At 36.7% G+C, this 20804-nt stretch overlaps 3 protein-coding genes across 6 annotated transcripts; 2 read left to right on the top strand and 1 right to left on the bottom strand.

The window, feature by feature from the left end:
• The first annotated feature begins 2 nt into the window (after nucleotides 1-2).
• LOC135688929 (L-threonine 3-dehydrogenase, mitochondrial) lies at nucleotides 3-6037 on the top strand. The gene is made up of 7 exons (XM_065205994.2): nucleotides 3-203; nucleotides 815-857; nucleotides 1667-1737; nucleotides 3445-3767; nucleotides 4547-4637; nucleotides 5032-5301; nucleotides 5639-6037. Exons 1-7 carry the CDS (start codon nucleotides 83-85, stop codon nucleotides 5809-5811), a joined length of 1092 nt encoding a protein of 363 aa, XP_065062066.1. The 5' UTR covers nucleotides 3-82; the 3' UTR covers nucleotides 5812-6037.
• Nucleotides 6038-6811: 774 nt separating this feature from the next.
• LOC135688878 (uncharacterized) lies at nucleotides 6812-16037 on the top strand. 4 transcript variants are annotated; one of them, XM_065205926.2, is made up of 7 exons: nucleotides 7111-7143; nucleotides 7644-7742; nucleotides 8536-8767; nucleotides 9441-9736; nucleotides 10492-11202; nucleotides 12500-12778; nucleotides 14612-16037. In XM_065205926.2, the coding sequence occupies exons 2-7, from the start codon at nucleotides 7691-7693 to the stop codon at nucleotides 14752-14754; spliced, it is 1713 nt and encodes a 570-aa protein (XP_065061998.2). In that variant the 5' UTR covers nucleotides 7111-7143; nucleotides 7644-7690; the 3' UTR covers nucleotides 14755-16037. The 4 variants fall into 4 exon arrangements, with proteins under 4 accessions (XP_065061999.2, XP_065062000.2, XP_065061998.2 ...); XM_065205927.2 differs by lacking the exon at nucleotides 8536-8767 and having other exon boundaries at nucleotides 6812-7143; nucleotides 7558-7742; XM_065205928.2 differs by lacking the exon at nucleotides 8536-8767 and having other exon boundaries at nucleotides 6813-7143.
• A 318-nt stretch (nucleotides 16038-16355) lies between these two features.
• Nucleotides 16356-20610, bottom strand: LOC135688889 (uncharacterized). The gene is made up of 4 exons (XM_089110073.1): nucleotides 20231-20610; nucleotides 19320-19427; nucleotides 17005-17149; nucleotides 16356-16611 (listed from the first exon to the last, which is right to left on the bottom strand). Exons 2-4 carry the CDS (start codon nucleotides 19389-19391, stop codon nucleotides 16469-16471), a joined length of 360 nt encoding a protein of 119 aa, XP_088966199.1. The 5' UTR covers nucleotides 19392-19427; nucleotides 20231-20610; the 3' UTR covers nucleotides 16356-16468.
• Between the last annotated feature and the right edge of the window lie 194 nt (nucleotides 20611-20804).

Raw genomic sequence — 20804 nt, 5'->3', positions numbered from 1 at the left:
ATTTGAAGGCGGGTCACGGGTGTTCCTGCAGGTTAAACTCCAAGATGGCTGAAGAATAATACCACGGTGACAAAGCAAGACCATGGCAAAACGGTTTTGTCGTATACTAAACAAGTCAATATTTCACCGACTACCACACAGGGCCTACGTAAGGTTCTTTAGCAGTGCTGAGTACGAACATGAGCCACGTATTTTGATTACAGGTATGTTTTAGGACATTTCGTTCATTAAATTTGAATTTGAATTTGCATGATATGAAGATGAGATGCCGATGCGATACGATGATCCTGGTCCTGGTTTGCTACAAATATCTTACGGTCCTAAACATGTTGTTGGCTTTCGTTGGCAGTCAATGATCTTTAAATTTTCTCTTATCAAGGCTGTCTCAAAATTCAAAACTGATTTTCTCACAAATTTTCAAATACCGAAGCACGCCGTACGGCATCACACGGCACCTTCTACACTGCCTTTACGGTCATGACACGAAACATAATTTTGTGGACCACGTAATTTGACGATCACAAATTTGCTGATGGGCTTCTGTTTGCCTTTCTCCATTTATGAAATGCCCTGCACCAGCAAATGATCATAAAACATAACAGTAATAAAGTTTCCATTGGTTGGATGAAGAAAAGTTTACTTACAAAGTTGTGTGTCTCTAAATTAAAATATTCTTATATCCAAAAGAATAATAAAATGAAACAATCGGTTGTCGCTTTTATAATTGATTATAAATGGCTATTCATCATCGTTCTGCACTATATTATCATACTGTATGATACATGACTAAAAACGAATTCTCTTCCCTAAACAGGAAGTCTTGGACAGCTAGGACCTGGAGTTGCCAAGCAATTGAGGTGTGACTTTTATGGTTTTGCCTCTGTGTTAAAGATCAAATATTGAATTGGTTAATGTGTACAACTTTCATATTTTGCATGTGGCTGAAAAAGTTGGAAAAGTTCCAAGATTTATATCAGTATGTTATGGCCAGGATTTCTTTAATGTCGGTATAAGGAAATGCAGAGAATTGGATATATCTTTTGTCACCAAATCTTTGTTACTAAAAGATTTCTTACACTTATGCAGGGCCTGCGCCACAGGGGGGCCGGGTTGGCCATGCCCCCCCCCCCCAATTTTTGTAAGAAAGAAATTTTAAAAGTGAAGTAAAAGAGAAGCCTTGGCCCCGCTACTTTTTAGCCTCGCCCCCCCCCCCCCACTTTAAAATTTGTGGCGCCGGCCTTGTTATGTTACATATTACAACATAAAAAACTGTTACACAAAGAACTGGAATATATGTTTTTGAAATTTTGAGTGACTGCCTCTGTGGAAACCATAAATCCCTTTAAACATTGGTGCATTTATTTGTTTTCATGTTATCTGGTTTGTATTTTGTTCATGTAATAGCTGAAGGTTTACTTGTTAAAAGCTTTGACTTCCTCTAGTTTGGCCTTCAGGCAACAACCTATGTTCTTTATAAAACTATGTGTAGGATTTATAAGTATGCTACAAATTTTTTCATTGATGCTGGCACCAAACAATGATTTTCATTTAAACTAATGTGTGTGATTTGATTATTCCAAAACAAATCATATACTTAAAGGTTTGTGCATTAACTTTTGTGCATACAATTTTTGCTACTTCAATTTTGTTCATTGCATCCTTTCAGGGACTTATATGGAACAGATAATGTGATTTGCTCTGATGTTGTAAAGGCACCAAGAAATATCTTAGAGAGTGGTAAGGCACCATCGATTTCAATATGTTTTGACTTTTGAAAAGTTTTAATATAAATCACCCTATAAGTTTCAGTTCTCAAAATAATCTTTCAAGGGTCCAATATAGTATATTGTGAAGAATGATATTTCATCCAAGCAATATATGCCTTCAAAATTTTCATACTAAGCCCTAATTTGGAACCCATGGCTCTCTGTATTTGATTTATCCTACAGACCGTCTCTTTTTAGAGGTGTATTTATCGTTTTTTTTAAATAAATTTTTCCTTTATGTTTTGCTTGTCAATTTTGTTAAAATATTTTGTGGTCATAGTCTACAAATGCTTATGGTTGAATCAATGTGCTTGCCTTGTTGAAGATTATCCACACTTCAGTTGAATGCTGTCTCCTTGTTTACATCATCAGCTGATAACTCTAATACTGGAACCTTTGCCAGGTACATTAAGAAAAGGTCCTTTTTTCAAATTTGGCCACATAGATTGATACACCCTGTAGAAATACCAGGGCTTGAAAAAATATTTTCTTCCTGGCAGCAAAACAAAAAATTCAAGATTTTCTGTGAAGCTTTGATAATGTTTTCAGGCACTGAAGTGATATTTTAAGTTGCTTTATTTGTGTAAATATTTGTCCCAAATAAGTAAACCGTCTTACTAAAAAAGAACTAATTGTTCAGCTTTAAATTTTTATCATTAGCTATTGGAACAGCAATCTTTCTGTTTATACTGTATTAGATGATCAAAGAGAATGTGATTGAGCACAAAACTCTGTTTTGAGGTTAAATAGTTTGTTTTCAGTTAAAGTTAGTTAGTCCAAAATTCTCTAATAACTTAAATTTCATATCAGTGCTAGCAAACTAGAAACTGTTGCAGTATTGATGTACCTTACATCTTGCTCTGGGTCTCGTTTTTGCTGCTCATTTTTATCATCAAAGCTAGTAGTGCATACAACATGTAAGAATTCCTTCTACTTTTCAAAGGTTGCTAGAGGCAAAGATGTAGCCCAAAATGCTCACATTCTATTAAGCTTGCAATAAAAAATGTATGCAAATGCCAGTAGAAAGGCGCAAATGATAATCAACACATCCACACAGGCATGTTCACCTTCAATACAATTGATGTTACAAGATTGGCTGTCTTTAAGTGTTTTTATTTATCTAGAATGGCTAATGTAAAAGGGGGAAAAGGAAATGAAGTTTGTTTTAGCTTGCTTGAATTAAATTAGTAGCTGAAAATCATGCCAAATTGCTGGCAATTTGGTATAAGAGACGTTTTTTGTTAGTAGTGCAGAACAAAAACTATACAGCATGCATGTTTATCACAGAAAAGCAATGTTTCATAGAAAGAGAGTGACATAAATTCAATGTTCATATTAAAATGAAGCAATGGAGATTTCACTCTTAAAATTTCCTGGGAAACAGCAACATTTTCTTGCAATAAATTTGTGCTAAAAATTTCCTCCCAGCTTTTTTTCTAAGCTTTCTAGTGGTATTGGGCATGCTGTATTCTTTGATCTTTCAAAATTATTGCAAAACTACCACAATTTTTTTCTTTATGCATAGAAAATGCCTATTTCCTTTTATTGTCATTAGAACCTATAGATGCATTTGAAATTAGGTGGCACCAGTCATTAAAATGCTTGTAAAAGATACCAGTTGAACTTTCTAGGCCATGTTAACCCGCTTTGTTCATTAAAAAATATTTGCTTATTTTAGGGCCGTTCATCTATGCAGATATTTTGGATTACAAGAATTTACAGTCAATCGTAGTTGATTACAGCATTGACTGGATTGTCCACTTTAGTGCCCTCCTCAGTGCAATAGGGGAGCAAAATGTCTCAGAGGCTTTGAAAATAAATATATATGGATTCCATAATATCATCGAGCTTTGCAGAAGATACAAACTGAAGCTGTTCAGTCCCAGCACCATTGGTGCCTTTGGTCATGACTCTCCACGGAATCCCACACCAGACATCACAGTACAAAGGCCAAGGACAATTTATGGGGTGTCAAAAGTTCACATGGAACTAATGGGAGAGGTAAGATTGCTTTTATGAAGGAGATCTTGTGTTCAGTTAGAAGTTAGTTTGGATGCAATTATGGTAGAAACAATGCATAAAAGAAGAATAAGACTGAAGAACTCTTCACCAACCATTAAACCTGAAAGGCTTTGCGTTAGAACAAGTTTACTGGAAAAATATATGAAATACTTTTAAAAATTTTATTCCAATTTAATTCAATATATTTATAGAAGTTGAATTAAAGATTATTGTTTAATAGTTATATGATGCTTAAGCTGTGCATGCTGTTTCCAAATGATCACTTGTGAAACTCAGATTTGCAGCTTATAACTGCCTTGCTCTACACAGTTAAGCATAAGAAGTTATATGCAAACGCTTTGCCTGTTTGACACCCCATTTATTAGATCCAGTGGGGTGGCAAGCCACTATGTCTTGGAAAGTCAGAATAAAAAAACCTGGCCATGCCTATTTTACTGCCAGAAAACGCCTGTTTACTAACAGCCAAAGCCGATTTCGCCAATAGGGAACGTTCATGAATAATTTTAGGTAACGCTAAGGTAGATTCAAAATCATAGAATCTTGTCACAAGGAATACACCAAAAAAAAATATTACCCTTTCTCAACATTTTGCATCGAATTTAGACGAAACCCATATCGACTCTGCCAAGAACTAGGAGATAGTTCCCCCTCCCTAGTCCCACCCCCTGGGGCAGCCATTGCTCAGAACCCTCTAGATTATTTGAGAGAAAACCTATCTGTGTCGTTGCAAAGATCTTAACCTTTAATCATATTTGCAGTATTACAACTACCGTTATGGCGTCGATTTTCGATCATGTCGATTTCCTGGCGTTATTTCAGCTGACACATCGCCTGGTGGTGGAACAACAGGTTTAATTTTTTTTCCTTAATCCTAATTGCCTTTCCAAACTATCTTTGCATGGAATTCATTGACGAAAACTTACGCTATTCAGTGATTTAACTTCTGCTAAGTTGCATTCTTGCATATTTGAAAAAGATTTTCCATTGTTTGATTTCGAGGATTTTTAACAATATACGTAACATTTCAAAAATATGAGGTTTACGAAAAAATTTTTTTTTTATTGAAGAATCGTTTGTACAAACTATTTCTTGCTCACTTTAAGGGCCTAGTCGAAAGCAGATTATAGATATAACCTTGCATGTTTTTGGAAAAAGCAAGAATGTTAAAATATTATGTTGTCTTTATTGTTATCTTATCTATACCATTATTGTTATCTTATCTATAAGGTGCTTTTTCTTGCAGATTATGCCGTAGAGATTTTTCACCATGCTTTGAAGACTGGCAAGTTCAGCTGCTATCTACGACCAGACACCCGTATGCCCATGATTTACTTGCCTGACGTCATTCGCGCCACTGTCGACTTTTTAAAATGTCCGAACGAGTGGCTGAAGATACGAACATACAATATTACGGCAATGAGCTTTACACCGGAGGAGCTTTCTGCAGAGATTAGAAAATACATTCCGAATTTCGAGATCACGTATGCACCAGATCCCCTTCGACAGAATATAGGTATGCTCCAATATACGTTTCTTGAACGTGTACTCACATCCTTTATAATGAAACAATGAGATTTATCAGCACTAATAAAATAAATATGTCTTTGTATAAGAATACTTTATATTGTTTCCTATTCCTGCAACATTCCATTATTTTTTCCAAAGAAATAATCATGAAATTTGATTATTTCTACTTTTGAATACGGTCTTATTTCAACATCTTTAAACATTTTTGCAGAAAGAAAGTCATTTTAGGCCTTCTAATTAGGCCTACCACTGTTGCTCTTTGACTACTTAAAATTTTTCCAAAAGTGCCTACTTCTTAAATTCTCAAAATTTGACTCTTACAGCTGATGGTTGGCCCGAGGTACTAGATGACACCGGTGCGAGGCAGGACTGGGCCTGGAAAGAGGATTATGACCTACCAAAGCTTGTCTATGCGATGCTGCATGCGTTAGGCCCACATTACAGTAACCAAGTCACTGACAATTCTTATGGAAGAACAATTGCAGCCAAAATGTGAAATTTTACATCGTATTTTTAGTTAATTTTATTTATTTGGCACCATTTATGCTCCTTTTTAGTAAATATTTGCACCGTCATATTCAATTCATTATTTAATTTCCATATTTTTTACTGGGATTTGCATGAAACTTGAGCCGTCTAGTGTTTGTATCAGCAATGAGGAAAACAAAGTTTTCATTTTATTAGATACCTGTGTGATGAATTGTTTGTTAATTTGTGGTTTTCACTCTTCTGATATTTTTCCCATTAGTACGGCCATCTCTATTTTCTAAGATGGTGCAATAGTGGCTATGTGATGACGTCATGAGTACATGTATCTAGCGTTTATGAATTTGGATACAAAAATCTGGAGTTCATATATGTGCAGAATTATCTAGTTATGCTGCCAGACACACACTTTGGCTTAATTTGACTGTTCTCTTCACCTGAGATGGATTTCAGAATTTAGCATAGGCTCCTACAGCACCTCTTTTGCTGCTTTCATAGATCCTTCCCCAGGTTTTCTTTTGAGTTAGAGCTCATTTAATGCATTTATAAAATTCATTTCATTAAATCTGACGTAACAAAGGTGCTAAAGTTAGTTAGGTTTTTTCAAGTGAGTGGCCTACTTCTTACTACTGTCAACCGAAATTTTGCACATGTAGTCTTCAATTCAGGCAATAAACCAATTGATTTGATTTTGCAAATAATCCTTATTACATGAAAACAAGACGGGTAACGCGAATGCAAATTAACGCAAATAATGAAGGGCTGAACATAGAAACTTTGACAGAAGGTAATTAATTCGCATCAAGTAATGTGCAGCGCTAGTTTCACGTAATAAATTGGCGTTTAAAGGTGAGGAAGGATTTTGATAGGACATTTTAGGTATAAACGATACAAGGTGTATAAAGCGTGACCGAGTGTTATGACACCACTGTAGGCTAGTAATGAGTAAAAACATGTCGCTCACCCCCACCGCTCCACCCCCTCCTCCCCCTCCCCCCTTAGCATTGAAATCAGCTATAGTTGAGCTCTCTGTAGCTGCGAGGGTATCATGCTGGTAGTAGGCCTATTGTTTGCATACCAGTTTGTGATGGAGGATTACCCATTCAAGCGTGTAACTTGACTGCAAACAAACCAATGCGCAGGAACAACCTTAAAGCAGGTCAATGTAAACCTTTCAAAGATTCAAATGCAACTTGGCGATACTAATTTCGTGTTATCATATCTCTATCGTTTTTGTCTTCCCACCCTGCTTGAAATGCAGCGATGGGAGGGCAATCTTCTGATTGAGCTATGCTTGTTGAACCATTGCAAATAACGTATTTTCATGCTTTATAGCCGTCGTGTAAGTATTTTTACTTTTATTCACTTTAACACCTCTGTGTTGACGCTGGCTTGTTCAGACAATAAACATTTTCTCCAAAAGTTATCGGACTTCTCAATTATGGAACATTTTCTCTTTTTCTTGAAATAAAAAGCTGAAAATAATCAGCACCAGTTTTAAAACTTTAGTTTGTTGATTAGAATCACGGGGTTAGGATACTCAACGCGTTTGCAGGTTTGCGTGATGTAGCGGGTACGGAAAATGTTCTACTTGGAAAGGGGTGTAACAGGTCAGTTTTTTGTAACAAGCAATTACCTCATTGGTGACAAGCAACTGCCGACCGTCATCTTCATACAAATAATGTCTTTTTGCTTTTCTTAAAGTCCTGTTTTTCCCTTTTCCACTGGCTGATATTTGACTCCTTCGATCTTTTAGCCAAGCATATTTCGTCTTTGGGGATATCCATACCCGTTGGTCTTTGTACAGCCTCGATTTTTGAAATGTCAACCTCCTCTTCGCAGCGACATTGGTAATAACTCGTCAGGACAGTTCTGGTGTTCCGAAAATTATGCCATGCAAAAGTTTGGTGCTGCTTCTCCATTTTACAGCAATGCTTTCCGGTAAGAGTAAGAATTATTGATTAAAACACCAGATAAAGCATATTAATAAGGTTGAAGAATAACAGGGCGTCGCTAAGGCCAATAAAGGCGTATTGACGAAGAGTTTACTACTTTTGATGTAACATGCATCAGAGGTAGAGACAATGTCAAATAATGTAAACTTATAATTTACTTTATTTATCAAAATTTCAAATTAATGTACGTTGGCCCAAATAGCGGTACTCCTGAAGGGGGAATATTCTTTGTTCGAATTAAGAAAACAGTCAAATGATTAGAAAGTGGAATTATCCGACTAGGCTGTATCTACATTTTCAAAAGAGTTATAAAGAGGAAGGTACTTTCTCTGTACACTGCCAGGGAGTTAGTCGATTTCCTTGGATACTGGCTGTCTCTTATTGTTTATAGATAAAGTCTTGTACCCAAGGTAGAATTCGATATATGTGGGTTAAAGGGTGTATATGTGGGTGATCAGAGTGCACCTATTCAGTAGGTTTCCTCCAAAACAGGATCTCCCTTTCAACGAGTATACTCTTAAAACGAGTATATCTCTTTTTTAAGGTTTCCACAATCATGCTTTAATATGCTTATATGTTTTTTTAAATAGCATATCATTTGAAATTTCTCTTATTTGACTCCAGAAAAGACATTTGTTTCGAACGTTTACAGTTGGGCTAAAAAGAAATTGTCTTTTTGAAAGATATGCTCCATTTTACCTAAATGACCGGGGTATTCTTTCGATTTCCAATTATTGGTCTTAACAGCAATTCTTTAAAGGCACCTATTATTTTTTTAGAAATTAAAGGACGTCAGAATTTTGGAATAGTTATCGATACCTCCGAGAACATGGGTCGAGAGAACTTCAAGCGGTCTATAGTTTTCATCGAAAGATTGGCCCAGCATATCAGTATTTCACTCGGAACGATCAGAATTTCAGTCTCAACCGTCGGTAATTCATTTATCAAACATCTCGGTGTCACTGAAAGTATCAACAGTGAACATTTCCTTGATAATTTGAAAAAATTAAGGTAATTCTCACATTTGCATAGGAAGTAAAAACTTTAATTTCCTTTCCTGGACCTAAGATTTTTTCTGCTTTTACTACTTCAGCAGGCTATGGTTTATACTCTATTTTTAGAAATGTAGGTACTTAGAACTATGATTTTAAAATGACCGATCTTTTATGATTTTTCTCTATTTATTTCAATGTTTCATCTTCCGACAGAGAGTTAATGACCTTCACGAAGTAACGTCAAAGGTCACTAATGCTGGATCGAAGGGCTCTTAAAATTGACATCCACCCTAAACACTATGCCGTTTCTAACAATGTTTTTCTCTGTATACCGCGATGTAGCATCCTAACAAAATGTCAAAGATCATTTGTTTAAGGTCAAAGGTCTTATATGAGGTCACGAGGGGCCAAAGCGTCCTTGCGATAGACAATCTTTCACCACACTATTACTTGTCTGCTCTGTTAACCTAAATGCTAAATCCTGATAGAATGTCAAAGACCATTTGTGCAAGGTCAAACGTCATTTGTTTAGGGTCATTTCGGGCCAAAGAGATCTTATGACACATGATCCACCCAACGCATTTTCTGCTTTTGTAGCCTTTAAATATGTAACGATAATATGGGTTGTCTTTTTAACAACAATGAGTTGTTCTTTCTTGTCCTTTTGAAGTTCCCCATTGATCTTTTAGCTGCTGTAATGGAGTCTCCCAGGCAAAGACAATGCTTAAGGCTATACAAGTTCTTGACAACGACGAGTTCAATGACCGGAAAATGAATGTGCTCCTCTTATTCCTTGGCGAGAAATGCTTTAAAGAATGGGCAAATATGAAATTCGCTGGTCGTCAGAGCAATAAAAAGATTCTAGTTTTCACGAGCTCATATGATAGATATTTCACAAAATGCCTGGCCAATAATGTCACTTGCTTGAATATCAATTCATTTGACTCACGCAAAACTGCATTGCAAGCATTAAATCTGCCTGGAGGTGAGTACAATTTGAAGCTACTACCAATTAGCATTAAATCTGCCAAGTAGAAACTGCCTCGGTACTAACAATAGGATTAGTTTTTTTAAAAATAATTTTAGACCATCTATTCATTCCAATAATGAGGTCGTAGACACTTTTAATGAGTTGCTCTGAAACAGTATACTTCGCTGGGTAGAGTGTAATATTTTGTATGAATGATGTTTTAATTAGAATAAATGTTTACCTACCTGTCATATTGTGTTTTATGGCGTACAGTTTGGGCTGTACGTGCTCACTGCCGGTGTTATATGCGTTATTCACAGCTAGGCCATGCATGTCCGCCATTACACTGTAGCACTTAAAACGCCGATGTGTCTCAGCCATGGTCTCAGCCTATACAGAAACGCATGCCCATGCAGAAACGCATAGTACAACGGATAAATGTATCAAGGGTGAAACACGGAGTAGCAACTTGTGCTTGCTATACAGACTTAGAAGTTGGATTTTCATGTTACTAGTTGCCTGATGGTCGCATTAAGCATAAAAATTGAAATTAGTATTTATTTTGGGTTGTGAATGAAAATGTACCCCTTGATAATTCGTTGAAATTTGTTAGGCTGAAAAATACCTAAATAATTTATAATAAGAGGTTATGGCCGCAATATTGCTGTTCGCTCATTTGAAGACATCTGTTTTTGTTTCTTCTACAATAATATTGTTTTTATTTAAATGTATTCAATGATATATTGATTTATTGTGGAATTTTCTCTTAGATATAATTACGCAGTGCAATGTCACAGGAAAGATTTTTGACGAGTGTGGGCGACATTGTGATTGCGTTAATGGCACCATAACAAACTGCTACCGAATTCGCAAAGAGTTTACTCAAATGACAAAAAGAGAAAGGCGAAAGTACTTGAAAGCATACTTCAAGCTTACAACTAAGTTCCCATTCAAATACCGATACGAGAAGTTCATATATATACACCAGAAATACTTTTGTTACGGGATTCACTCAAAGCGTCTCTTTCTGCCTTGGCATAGGTTTTATATCCTTCAAATGGAAAACCTTTTAAGAGAGATTGACTGCTCTGTGACACTGCCGTATTGGGATTGGAGCTTTGTAGGCAATGACCCTTGGCAAAGCTCGGGTATTTGGAGCGAGGGTTCTTACGGCCTTGGAGGCAATGGCTCAGAAACGAACGGATTTTGTGTTTCTAGCGGTATGTTCCAACATCCTAAATGGAAAACGCCGTATTTCAACGACAACCTGGATATCGTGCTAAGCACTATTGACATCTACGGAGACTTGGAAGAGGATGAGGTTTTGCCAAATCTTTCAGATTGCCTCAGGCGTTATTTCGATGGACATTTGCCAGATTCTTTACACGTTCAGCGAGCACTACGCCTTCCTCCGGAGAATTTCACTGATTTTGATCTCAATTTGCGGGTCAATTATCATGATACCATACACAATGCCGTAGGTGAGTTTTTGTTATGTTTTGTAAATTTTTGCAGCTTTTTGTAGAAGGTTTTTGTTGCCTTTCTCACACTAAGTAAAACTTCACTTACCACTTTCTTCGTTTCTTGTTTACCACTTTCCCTTTTTATTTTCTTCTTTGCACAATTGCAACTTCTGCTAAAAGCCCTTGCAACGACCAGTTACTCAATTAAGGCAATCAACTGACACTAAAGTGGCTACATCCATCTGTCGATCAAAAATTAGCCAATCATTGAGCATGATACCACTTATGCGCTTGTTGATTGGTTGATGTTGATTGATAGGTTAAGTCACTTTCATATCTGTTCGATGTTGTGAGTAATGAGGGACTGGAACGATAGTTGTTGTTGTTGTAATTAGTGAGCAAGAAAGAAGAGATGTTGAGTGGAGTGTATGGAGTGTTGAAGCGGAGATATAGGTTGGACACATAGCAGAAGAGGTTTCATAGTTAGATAGGGGAATATTGAATAAGAAGAAAATCCGAATAATCGTTTTTATTTGCTTTCATTTTCGAAGGCTTCGTTGCATCTGTAAATTGCTTTTGAATAATATTTTGAAATAAAATTCACCTTTCTGGCATAAAGACCCGACACCACACCGCCATCCCTTCAAATGATATTGGCTGTACAATTTACTTTCCAAGCTACCGGTAAAAAATAAACTGGACAACGCAGAAGCTTTTAATATTAAATAAAGAAACATTATTTTGTTGTTTAAGGGATATGCAAATGGCAAATGTACCAAGATATTTGATAGGGGTTTTGGCAAATATTTTAGATGATAAATTGAGTATATCGTTAGAAACAAACAGCTTGACTTTGATGAATAAGCATTGAATAGCAACAATTGTTCCGATCAACAATTACAGAAGTGTAGCATATCTCGTTCAAGCATTCAGCTTCTTGTCATGCTACAATGCCTGCCAAAAGTCTTGGAACACTGACATCAATTTCCAAGGTCAAAATCAATCATCCCCCTCTCCCCCACGGAACAATGTTGGTTTACTATCAAACGGGTTAGGATTTTAGGAAGCACTTTCTTTTGCGCTTCTTTTATGATATTTTTCTAAATCATCAACATTGTTTGAGGGGGAAGGGGGCGGAAGTAGCAATTTTTTTTCATGAAAGGAATGACAGATATCAAATGCAGCGTAAATTGGTGGGTGTTCCAAGTACTTTTGGCAGGCATTGTAAGCGTACAAGATCCTACATGCCTGTAAGCTTGCCTCTATATACCTATGAATTGATAATTGCCATCTTATTTACTTATTTTCTTTGCAGGCGGGACAATGTGCACACATTACGCGGGGACTGCTCCTGAATTTTTCCTCCATCACGCTTTTCTTGACAAAATCTGGTTTATGTGGCAGCAGAAAAGCATTGAACATAAACACGTCCATTTTGCCAAATCAAGACAAAAGTTAGTGGGGTTTTCACATACCGCTCATGAATTGATAGACTCTCATAGCCTACCTGGGCACGTTAAAGTCTCATACACGAAGTTCCCATACCCGAAGAAACTGAAACGAGACACGGAAAGTGAGGGTGAATACAGCGACGGTGAGTCACGTTACGCCAGTTTCGTGGCCTAAGCTAGGATTTTCTTAGCTCCATAGAGTCTAATAACAATGGTCTTTAACAACTATTTCGATCCACAGCTGGGTATATTTATATATATATATATATATTTATTTTTCCAGGAAACACCATACCTTGCTCACTGGTTCAGAAGAGCACAAGGAGGTGTTTCCTGTGCCACCAGTAGTTGCTTTTAGGAGGTGTAAGAATCTTAAGGATATTTTGGTGAGGGCTAGGCTTACAAGTGGGAGGGAAAAGGGACATAATAACAGGGGAAGTTCGTGTTGTAAGAAGTCCAGATGTCAAGTGTGTAAAGTCATGTCTAACAGCGATAATTTTAAGTCTAGCACTACAGGTAAAGAATATAAGATCAACTATTCGTTTAACTGTGACTCGTCCAATGTTGTGTACTTAATTGAGTGCAATGTCTGTGGAGTCCAGTATGTAGGTAGCACATGCACGCCTTTTAGGCTTAGGTTTAATAATTACAAGGCGTGTAGTCGTAAGTTTAATTTAGGGTCTTCAGTGCCCCAGATGGAATTTTTCAGACATTTTTCTGAAGAAGGACATCGGGGGTTTCTGAATGACATAAGTGTTAAGGTCATAGATAGGTTAACAGGTAATGATAGGAGGAGAGAAAGTTTTTGGCAATATCGCTTGAATACTTTCTTTCCGATGGGTCTCAATACTAGGCAGGTAGATACATAGGACATTTATATATTCTTCTACAGTTTTAAATTTTTAAAAGTTTTTTTTTATATTTTTAATTTTTAATGTCGGCTCTTTCGTTTATAGCTTATCTTCTCGTTATTTTGTTTTTTGCTTTTATGGCTTTCATCTATCTCTTGTGAGACAGCCAACACCAGCATCTCCATCACATTCTTTCTTCTACCTTTCTTTTCACTTCTCTCCCAGTTCCCCATAACAGTTTGCATTCTAACACATTTGACAATATGTATTGTATTAGGCAGGTGCCCCTTAGGTTTCTATTGTATTGTAGTGTTCTATTGTAATTTAGGTTGATAAGTAGGCTCCTCTGATTTTGTAAAGTTATTACTGATGAAGCGAAAGCGAAACGTCTTACGAAAGTGTTTTCTTTGATTCTATATATATATTTATATATATATATATATATACTCAATCTGCAGACAGTACTGTTTCGCCCTTTGTGGGCTCATCAGTGCAGCACAGAGCTTGTCTGAGACACACCCGAGCTATGCTGTCAGAGCAACAAAGCAGTTTAACGGATATATATATATATATATCCTAACGTAGAGTGTTCGGTCAATGTTCTGGTGTTTTTACTCTGAAGAGTGTCAGACAAAAAGCTTTAGCATGACTCAAAATGTTTGCTTTTATCAAAGCCATTTTAAATTTCTGTACCACAAAAAGATCTGTCTAATAATAGTTCAATTAAAAATTTCCTATAATTCTACTAGAATTACCTCATTCGTTTTAAATTTGGTTTCACGTATTTATGCCAATAGGATTTTCATTTCCATATCGAGCGTGCAGTTTGACTATCAAATTGGTTAAGGATTTGGCTTTTATCTACGCTTTCGCTTAGAAATAGGATTAACTGAAACTTAACTTTATTAATAGTTTACTATTGAGATTGATCACTATAGAGAGTAGATTTATTCAAGAAAGGGGCATGAATTCTTTTACTCGATACTTAGCCAGTATTTTTTGCAGTGGAAATCTTGATGGGGTCAGTTTTTCTTAGTTAAAGGGTCATAACTAAAATCTGCTTTTAATTAATCATAACATCTGGATTTAATTTCCGAAGGTCTAAAATAAAGCTCTTCCTTCCAGATGTCAATACTCCAACTGGAGCGATTTTCAGTGGCATAGTTCAAACTTCAAGTCGTCATGTATTCCCTTCGTGCAAACGCAAAAAAAGTGAAAGACTTAGAGCTGAATACCTCGATAAAATATTTTCAAGGAGAGGATATTGATTTCCAGATCTACCCGTGTAAGCATTTCGCATGAGTTTGCAAAGGAGTCGCTAGCCAATGTGCTTCAGATCCCATGTGCCAATAGAAGTAGGTGAGCCATACTTTATTTGCAGACAAGTCTGAACATTGCCGATAAGACACCTCTACATGGCAAAAAACTTTCACTTTTGCAACCCAATTTTTTCCAAGGGGTCGTGTCACAACGCCCCGTGCCCCACTGTAGCGATGGCCTTGTGTCAAGGTGGGTTTCAATTTTACTCAATTGAGTAACTGTTTGGTGAGAGATTCAACCACGTGCGTAGATGCAAGAGGATACAGTTAAGAACTTTTTGGTTCACAAAGTTTAGATACTTAATTAGTTTGTTTCTTTTCAATAATTGAATCAATTGTTGAAATTATTAGGTACAAGAATGCAGCAGGGTATTACTCGAGTCTCACGAAACATGTTTTCAAAGACAAGCTGTAAACTTATGTAAATAAACTCTTATTGGTGTAACCAGTCGTATTTAAATAAAAGCTAACCTTTTATAAGGCACAATCTTTCAAGTATAATTTACATACCCTAGTAAAATGACTTGTCTACTGATAAGTTCTTGTTAACATAAACTGCCGTTCTAAATAAAAGGCTCTTGTGCAACCGGCATGCCTAGCGGTAGCTGTCTTTTTACGCGAGAAGAAAGTGACTGTGTTTTGTATTTTCATGCAGTACGATATTAGGCCGGTTTGGGAATTATAGTCGCAAAGCAGACCGGTTGCGCAGGAGCCTTTAAGCTTATTTTTAAATCTCATTTCTACGCTAAGTGGAATAAATATGCCATAGTTGAAATACATACTATATTTTTTAAACAAACACTTAAATAATTGTGATGTATAACCTTAACTAACATTCAAACTTAATACTTAGCGACAAACTATTTTTGCGAGTCATTAGATAAAGAGTTGCCCGTTTTGTTGTTCTATAACCTTAATCTTGAGGGAAGTTGTTGGTAAATTTTGATTGCCTAGCTTTTTGTCCTCTAGTTTTTTTGTACACCAATTGTGACTAGAAATTTTTTTTCTTTTAACAATTTTCTTCTGGCACTCGCTTTGACCATAAAAGTAAATGAATAGAATATTAACTCAAGAAAGTTTTATTGTAAAATGCCAAGAGCTCAGTAGAGTGATTTCGTGATTCATGATTTTGTTATGTACGTGACACTTTTGGAAAACGATGTATGCCAAACAGAGGCTTATAGATTCTTAAGAGTAATGAGCTTTTTGAATTGAAGGTTAAGCAGAGTGAACATGCTTGTTTGAGTGACCAATTCTGCTCTACTTCCTAGGTCAAAATATCTCATTTTTGAGAAACATCTTCCAGGCACATCGAATGAGGGGTAGGGAAATTCCCCCTGGGTATTCGCCAATTTCTGTTTGGTTCCAGATCATAGTTATTCTTGCTATGTATTGGCTCGTTAAACAACAATGGCCTGGGCTCGTTCAGTTTCTTAGATAAATGTGAGTTGCTAGATCTAAAATTTGTGTAACGCTAAACTAGCTAAAACTTGTACAACTTATCAAATTAACATATACAAGATGCCAAATGTGAAAAAAGAAGTGCAATGTTAATATGTTAGTATCTAGTTAGTGTCAATGTTAATATGTGACAATAAGTAATATACAATAAATGTCGCAGCTTTGATAAATTACAACTCAGCCAATGTTTATCGCTCGCTCTTTATTTGTTCCTTTTTAAACATACGTAATGCTGGCTCAGCAATATTGTGCATATGTATCCGCTGACACACTCTTGGCATCGCCGACAATCTCCTTGAGGGCCAACTGGCGAGCATTTCTTTGTACAGTAACCGTATCTGGTAGCTGAAAAGATACAGTATCTACTGACTCAGTAGTTCGAATTTAACATAAGACCCTTTTTCTGTTACCCTTGTTTATGCCAGCTTTGAAAAATATAAGTGTTTTTCTTAAGATTAAGGTTAGGCCGTATTCTGTACACTGCTTCAGTGAAGGGGTGGCGTCGTGGAAGACTAGGGGGCTATAGACTTCTTATTCGAGATGTTACCCAATTCCCCGCCGCACCCTATTTGGACGAAAGCCTATGTTTTGCCGGAGCAAAGCTTTGTTCATCAGATCGTAGTCCAATTGCATTGCAAAGAATTTTGCCCCACCCCTCTCTTCCCCATGCCATCATGCTCTAAAATGGTCAGTTACTTGGGCGTAACTTTCTGAATGCGATAAAGGGCTAAATATTACCTGGGTGAAATCGTTTGCACATATATCCATTGCAGCAATCACTTGAAGATTTGCATGGACTGCTACAGAACGCTTGCCGACTTGATTTGCCAAGGCCTGGGTCTATGAAGGAATCTCCAAAGCTGTCGTCTAAACCGAATTCTCTCTGTAACAAAGTTAAAACGATTAATAGGTGCCAGTGAAGCACGAAATGATTTGTTATATCGTATGACATCATTAAGGATTAAGATAGAAGAGTTCGCAAGTATTTTTTGCTTCAAATTTTGCCGTATTATATGAACAATGATGGCGAGTTTTTCTAATCTTTTTCAACAGATCCGGCATTAACGAAAATACTTGATGTTATGCAAAAACCAATGCTGATTACAGTTGAAGGGCTATACCAAAATTTCTAATGATTATGCGGGGCCTATCCGCTGTTTTAACATTATATTTACAATCATCAACTTCGTATATATTCAAAGATAGCTGCTCGGCAATGCAACTGACATATTATGCGCATACAGCTTGGTATTGATATAGGACGATATGCTTGGTGTCATTGGTTTGAAGCAGGCTGTCGAAATAAACTTCGTATATATCCAAAGATAGCTGCGCGTCCATACAACTGAGATAGTATGCGCATACAACTTTGTATTGATATAGGACGATATGCTTGGTGTCATTGGTTTGAAGCAGGCAGTCGAAATAAACTTTGTATATATCAAAAGATAGCTGCTCGGCCATGCAACTAACATAATATGGGCATACAGCTTTGTATTGATATAGGACGACCTGCATTAATGTCATTGGTTTAGAGCAGGCAGTCGAAGTGTTTGATCTCGAGGAAGGCACAGTTCATTTCTTGATGTTTCTAAATTCGTGCTTAGATCTTCACCAAAAGCCACGTGAAATACCAACAGCATTAGCCATAACCAGAAAATCGCCTTTGCTTTTAATCTCATACGCTGACCTATCGTAAATTCTCAAATATTTATGCGATTTTGCTACTTTGACATAATCTTTTTAATTTTTTCTTTCTCCATTCGACGCCTATTAGGTATTCCAAGCATATCATGTCCGATTTTGGTAGAATATTCAAATATTTTCTATTTGCCACTAGGATGTGGTAAAAGAATTTCGAACAAAATAAACTGAAATCTTTTTTATAAAAAGAATGGCAACTACGCACTGCCAATTCCTTACATATCTTTAAGCGACAACAAATTTGTAAGTGTTTTTATATTGTCTTAATTTTAGCAATTTATTAACTCAAGGGACTGCATCTCCAGTCCTCGCCCCGTACGCTTATAGAGACAGCATTGCTAACATATATATATCGTGTGCACAAATTTCAACAGCAGCATTTCAATATAGAAACCCCCTCTCCTCGCTATTTCTACATATCTAAACTACTCTCGCCATCAAAGACATTCTTCCCTTCCCCTTGTCTTTGGTTCCCCTTCATCACCCTATTCTTTTTCATCTTGCCCATTTCCTATTATTCTCGCTCCCCACCCCGCTGCCCTTTTCCTGCTTCCTTTTCTTCTTTTCCCTTCTTCTCCCTGTCCTTTTTTCACCTCGCCCCTTCTCACCACACTGCCCTTTTCCTTCTTCATTTTCTTCTTTCCCCTTCTTCAGCCCCCTTTTTTCGCTTCGCTCCCTTCTCTCGCCCTTTCTGCAAGTAGCAAAAACGACAAACCTGCGAGCTTCAATAGCTGTAATACATAGCTTCTGAATCTTACATTAACGATTGATGTGCATAAACGGCAATTCTTCATACATTAATAGATGAAAGTTGTATAAGGTGACGCAAAGATGTGTATGGGCGACATTCTGCCTTCCCGCAATTAATTCAATCAATTTTCACAACATTGCTTATCATACACTCTTTTTTATAAGGACAATTTTATAAGAACACGAGCCTCAAAATTGGTCAAAAGATAAGAACAAATTAACAACAAGCTGAGGCTGAGCTTCTGCAAAATGCAATTTTGAACAACGTTTTTTCTGAAAACCGAGGATTTTTAGCGATGTGTAGGTGCTTTTTTGGTGAGTATTCAAATTTTTCGGCAAATGAAGGCTGTCTCACTCACTTTGTTGGCAAATGAGGCCTGAACACCTTCTTAGAGCGAAAAAGCTAGCACTCGCACTGCTTACACCCTATTAGATTAAGAACAAATTAAGAACAACCCAGCCTCAGATTTTCGAAAAAATTAATAACAGTCAGCCTGAACTTAAACTTACTGGTTCTTATAAAAAAAATGTATCATCATAAAAAGAACCTCAATTTCCTGATAATCACTTATTCATGTAACTATGCTCGATGACTTTACCTGCTCTTGCGAAACGAATGCATTTCCCAGGGCCAAAGTAGTAGTGAATTGGAGAATTAATGCCAAATGCATTCTGATCTTCGTATTCCGTTTTCTAATAAGCTATACCTGATAAGAAATGAAAAACAATTGAAATTACCATCACAATTCTTATTAAAATACATCTGCAATCCATTTCGCACCGTACAGGAAGGTAGGAAGGAGTTCAGATTCAAAGTGGAGCAATTTCTCTAAATAGGGGTACCTGGCCGACTAATCGCAGCTGATTTAAGAAGAGATGCATGGCATGTATTACTTTGGTATCGTCTCGTTGTCCTGATACATTGGCATAGAAGCAATAGCAAAAAGGGGCATGTCATTGTTGTGATTTTCTTGATTTCCGTAATCCCGACTGTTGGCCATTAATTCTGTTCCTCCCCCTCCATAGACATCAACACAATATCAATCCAACGTCAGGCATATATTTTTTCTACACATTCGGTTCGTGCGTGAACAAATTTAACTTCTTCTAAAAATTTCCCAGATGGAGACAGTTATCGGTGTGCTTTTTAGAGTGCATTTCTCTGGAAAAACGGTAGCTCGTTCCGAACACTGTTGCTTATCAACCAAAAGCTTGGTTTCTCTAAAAAACGATGTTCCTTTGCAAATTTCCCTTACAACATATATCAAAGAATAATATTATAGACAATACTACGATAACCATAATATTATGATAATATTTCACACTGGTCATTAAAAATACAGTAACTTGATGCAGCACAGATTGTATGGCTCCTCAAAAGCAGCAAGAAATAAAATAGAATTGGTTATTTCCATAAAAAGTTCATATCGCTGGTGTAAACATTGATCCTTAATACTTTATTACACAAATATTCTTTAATAAGCATTATAGTATCACAAAACAAGGTTACCTTGTGATATCGACTGCAATCAGAGACACCAACAGCTTGTGCACTGCGGACCGAATGAAGCTCACTTTCACTGCTCAGCACGTTTAAATCCTAGTATGATTTATAAATATTTTAGAGATTACGACAAATTCCCGGTTCCTGGCTGACAACAAAAAAATTAATTCCTGCTTAAACAGATGTCCCCTCTATTACGTGAACAACTAATATTTACGTAGTTGTTAAAAATATTTATCTTCGATGACACGAACAGTGTATAACGGATGCATGGCTTCTGTGAATAATCATTGGAGAATTACTTTAGGACAAAGGGCTCCATCACCTCAGCCAGATCCTCCAAGCTTATAGCTCGAACAGAAAGTTTTTGATTAGAAATTTGTTTTGCTAATTAACAGCTATTTCCATACGGTTTACTAATTCTGCACCTAAATTGTTGAAATGCCATTTTTGTAATTAGACCAACCTCTAAATCGCAGTATTCAACACAAGTGAACAGCTGCTCTAACGTTTTGTTTGATTATTCGATTTTAGAGAATGGTTTTCATTATCAATCAATCTTCCTTTTTAGGTATGTTCC

This window comes from Rhopilema esculentum, chromosome 9, assembly GCF_057945365.1.
Source record: "Rhopilema esculentum isolate cy_ngs chromosome 9, ASM5794536v1, whole genome shotgun sequence".
NCBI lineage: Eukaryota > Metazoa > Cnidaria > Scyphozoa > Rhizostomeae > Rhizostomatidae > Rhopilema > Rhopilema esculentum.
This window is presented reverse-complemented; position numbering and strand designations above follow the sequence as displayed.

What these genes read in the sequence shown, in the direction of transcription:
- LOC135688929 (XM_065205994.2), top strand. Translation starts at nt 83, where the DNA reads ATGGCAAAACGGTTTTGTCGTATACTAAACAAGTCAATATTTCACCGA. An exon ending in GCCACGTATTTTGATTACAG is followed by an intron (nt 204 to 814) that starts GTATGTTTTAGG and finishes TTCCCTAAACAG; the next exon opens with GAAGTCTTGGACAGCTAGGA. An exon ending in TCCCCTTCGACAGAATATAG is followed by an intron (nt 5,302 to 5,638) that starts GTATGCTCCAAT and finishes TGACTCTTACAG; the next exon opens with CTGATGGTTGGCCCGAGGTA.
- LOC135688878 (XM_065205926.2), top strand. Translation starts at nt 7,691, where the DNA reads ATGCCATGCAAAAGTTTGGTGCTGCTTCTCCATTTTACAGCAATGCTT. An exon ending in GATAATTTGAAAAAATTAAG is followed by an intron (nt 8,768 to 9,440) that starts GTAATTCTCACA and finishes TTGATCTTTTAG; the next exon opens with CTGCTGTAATGGAGTCTCCC. An exon ending in TGAGGGTGAATACAGCGACG is followed by an intron (nt 12,779 to 14,611) that starts GTGAGTCACGTT and finishes TCTTCCTTCCAG; the next exon opens with ATGTCAATACTCCAACTGGA.
- LOC135688889 (XM_089110073.1), bottom strand. Translation starts at nt 19,391, where the DNA reads ATGCATTTGGCATTAATTCTCCAATTCACTACTACTTTGGCCCTGGGA. An exon ending in CATTCGTTTCGCAAGAGCAG is followed by an intron (nt 17,150 to 19,319) that starts GTAAAGTCATCG and finishes ACTTTGTTACAG; the next exon opens with AGAGAATTCGGTTTAGACGA. An exon ending in GTGCAAACGATTTCACCCAG is followed by an intron (nt 16,612 to 17,004) that starts GTAATATTTAGC and finishes GTATCTTTTCAG; the next exon opens with CTACCAGATACGGTTACTGT.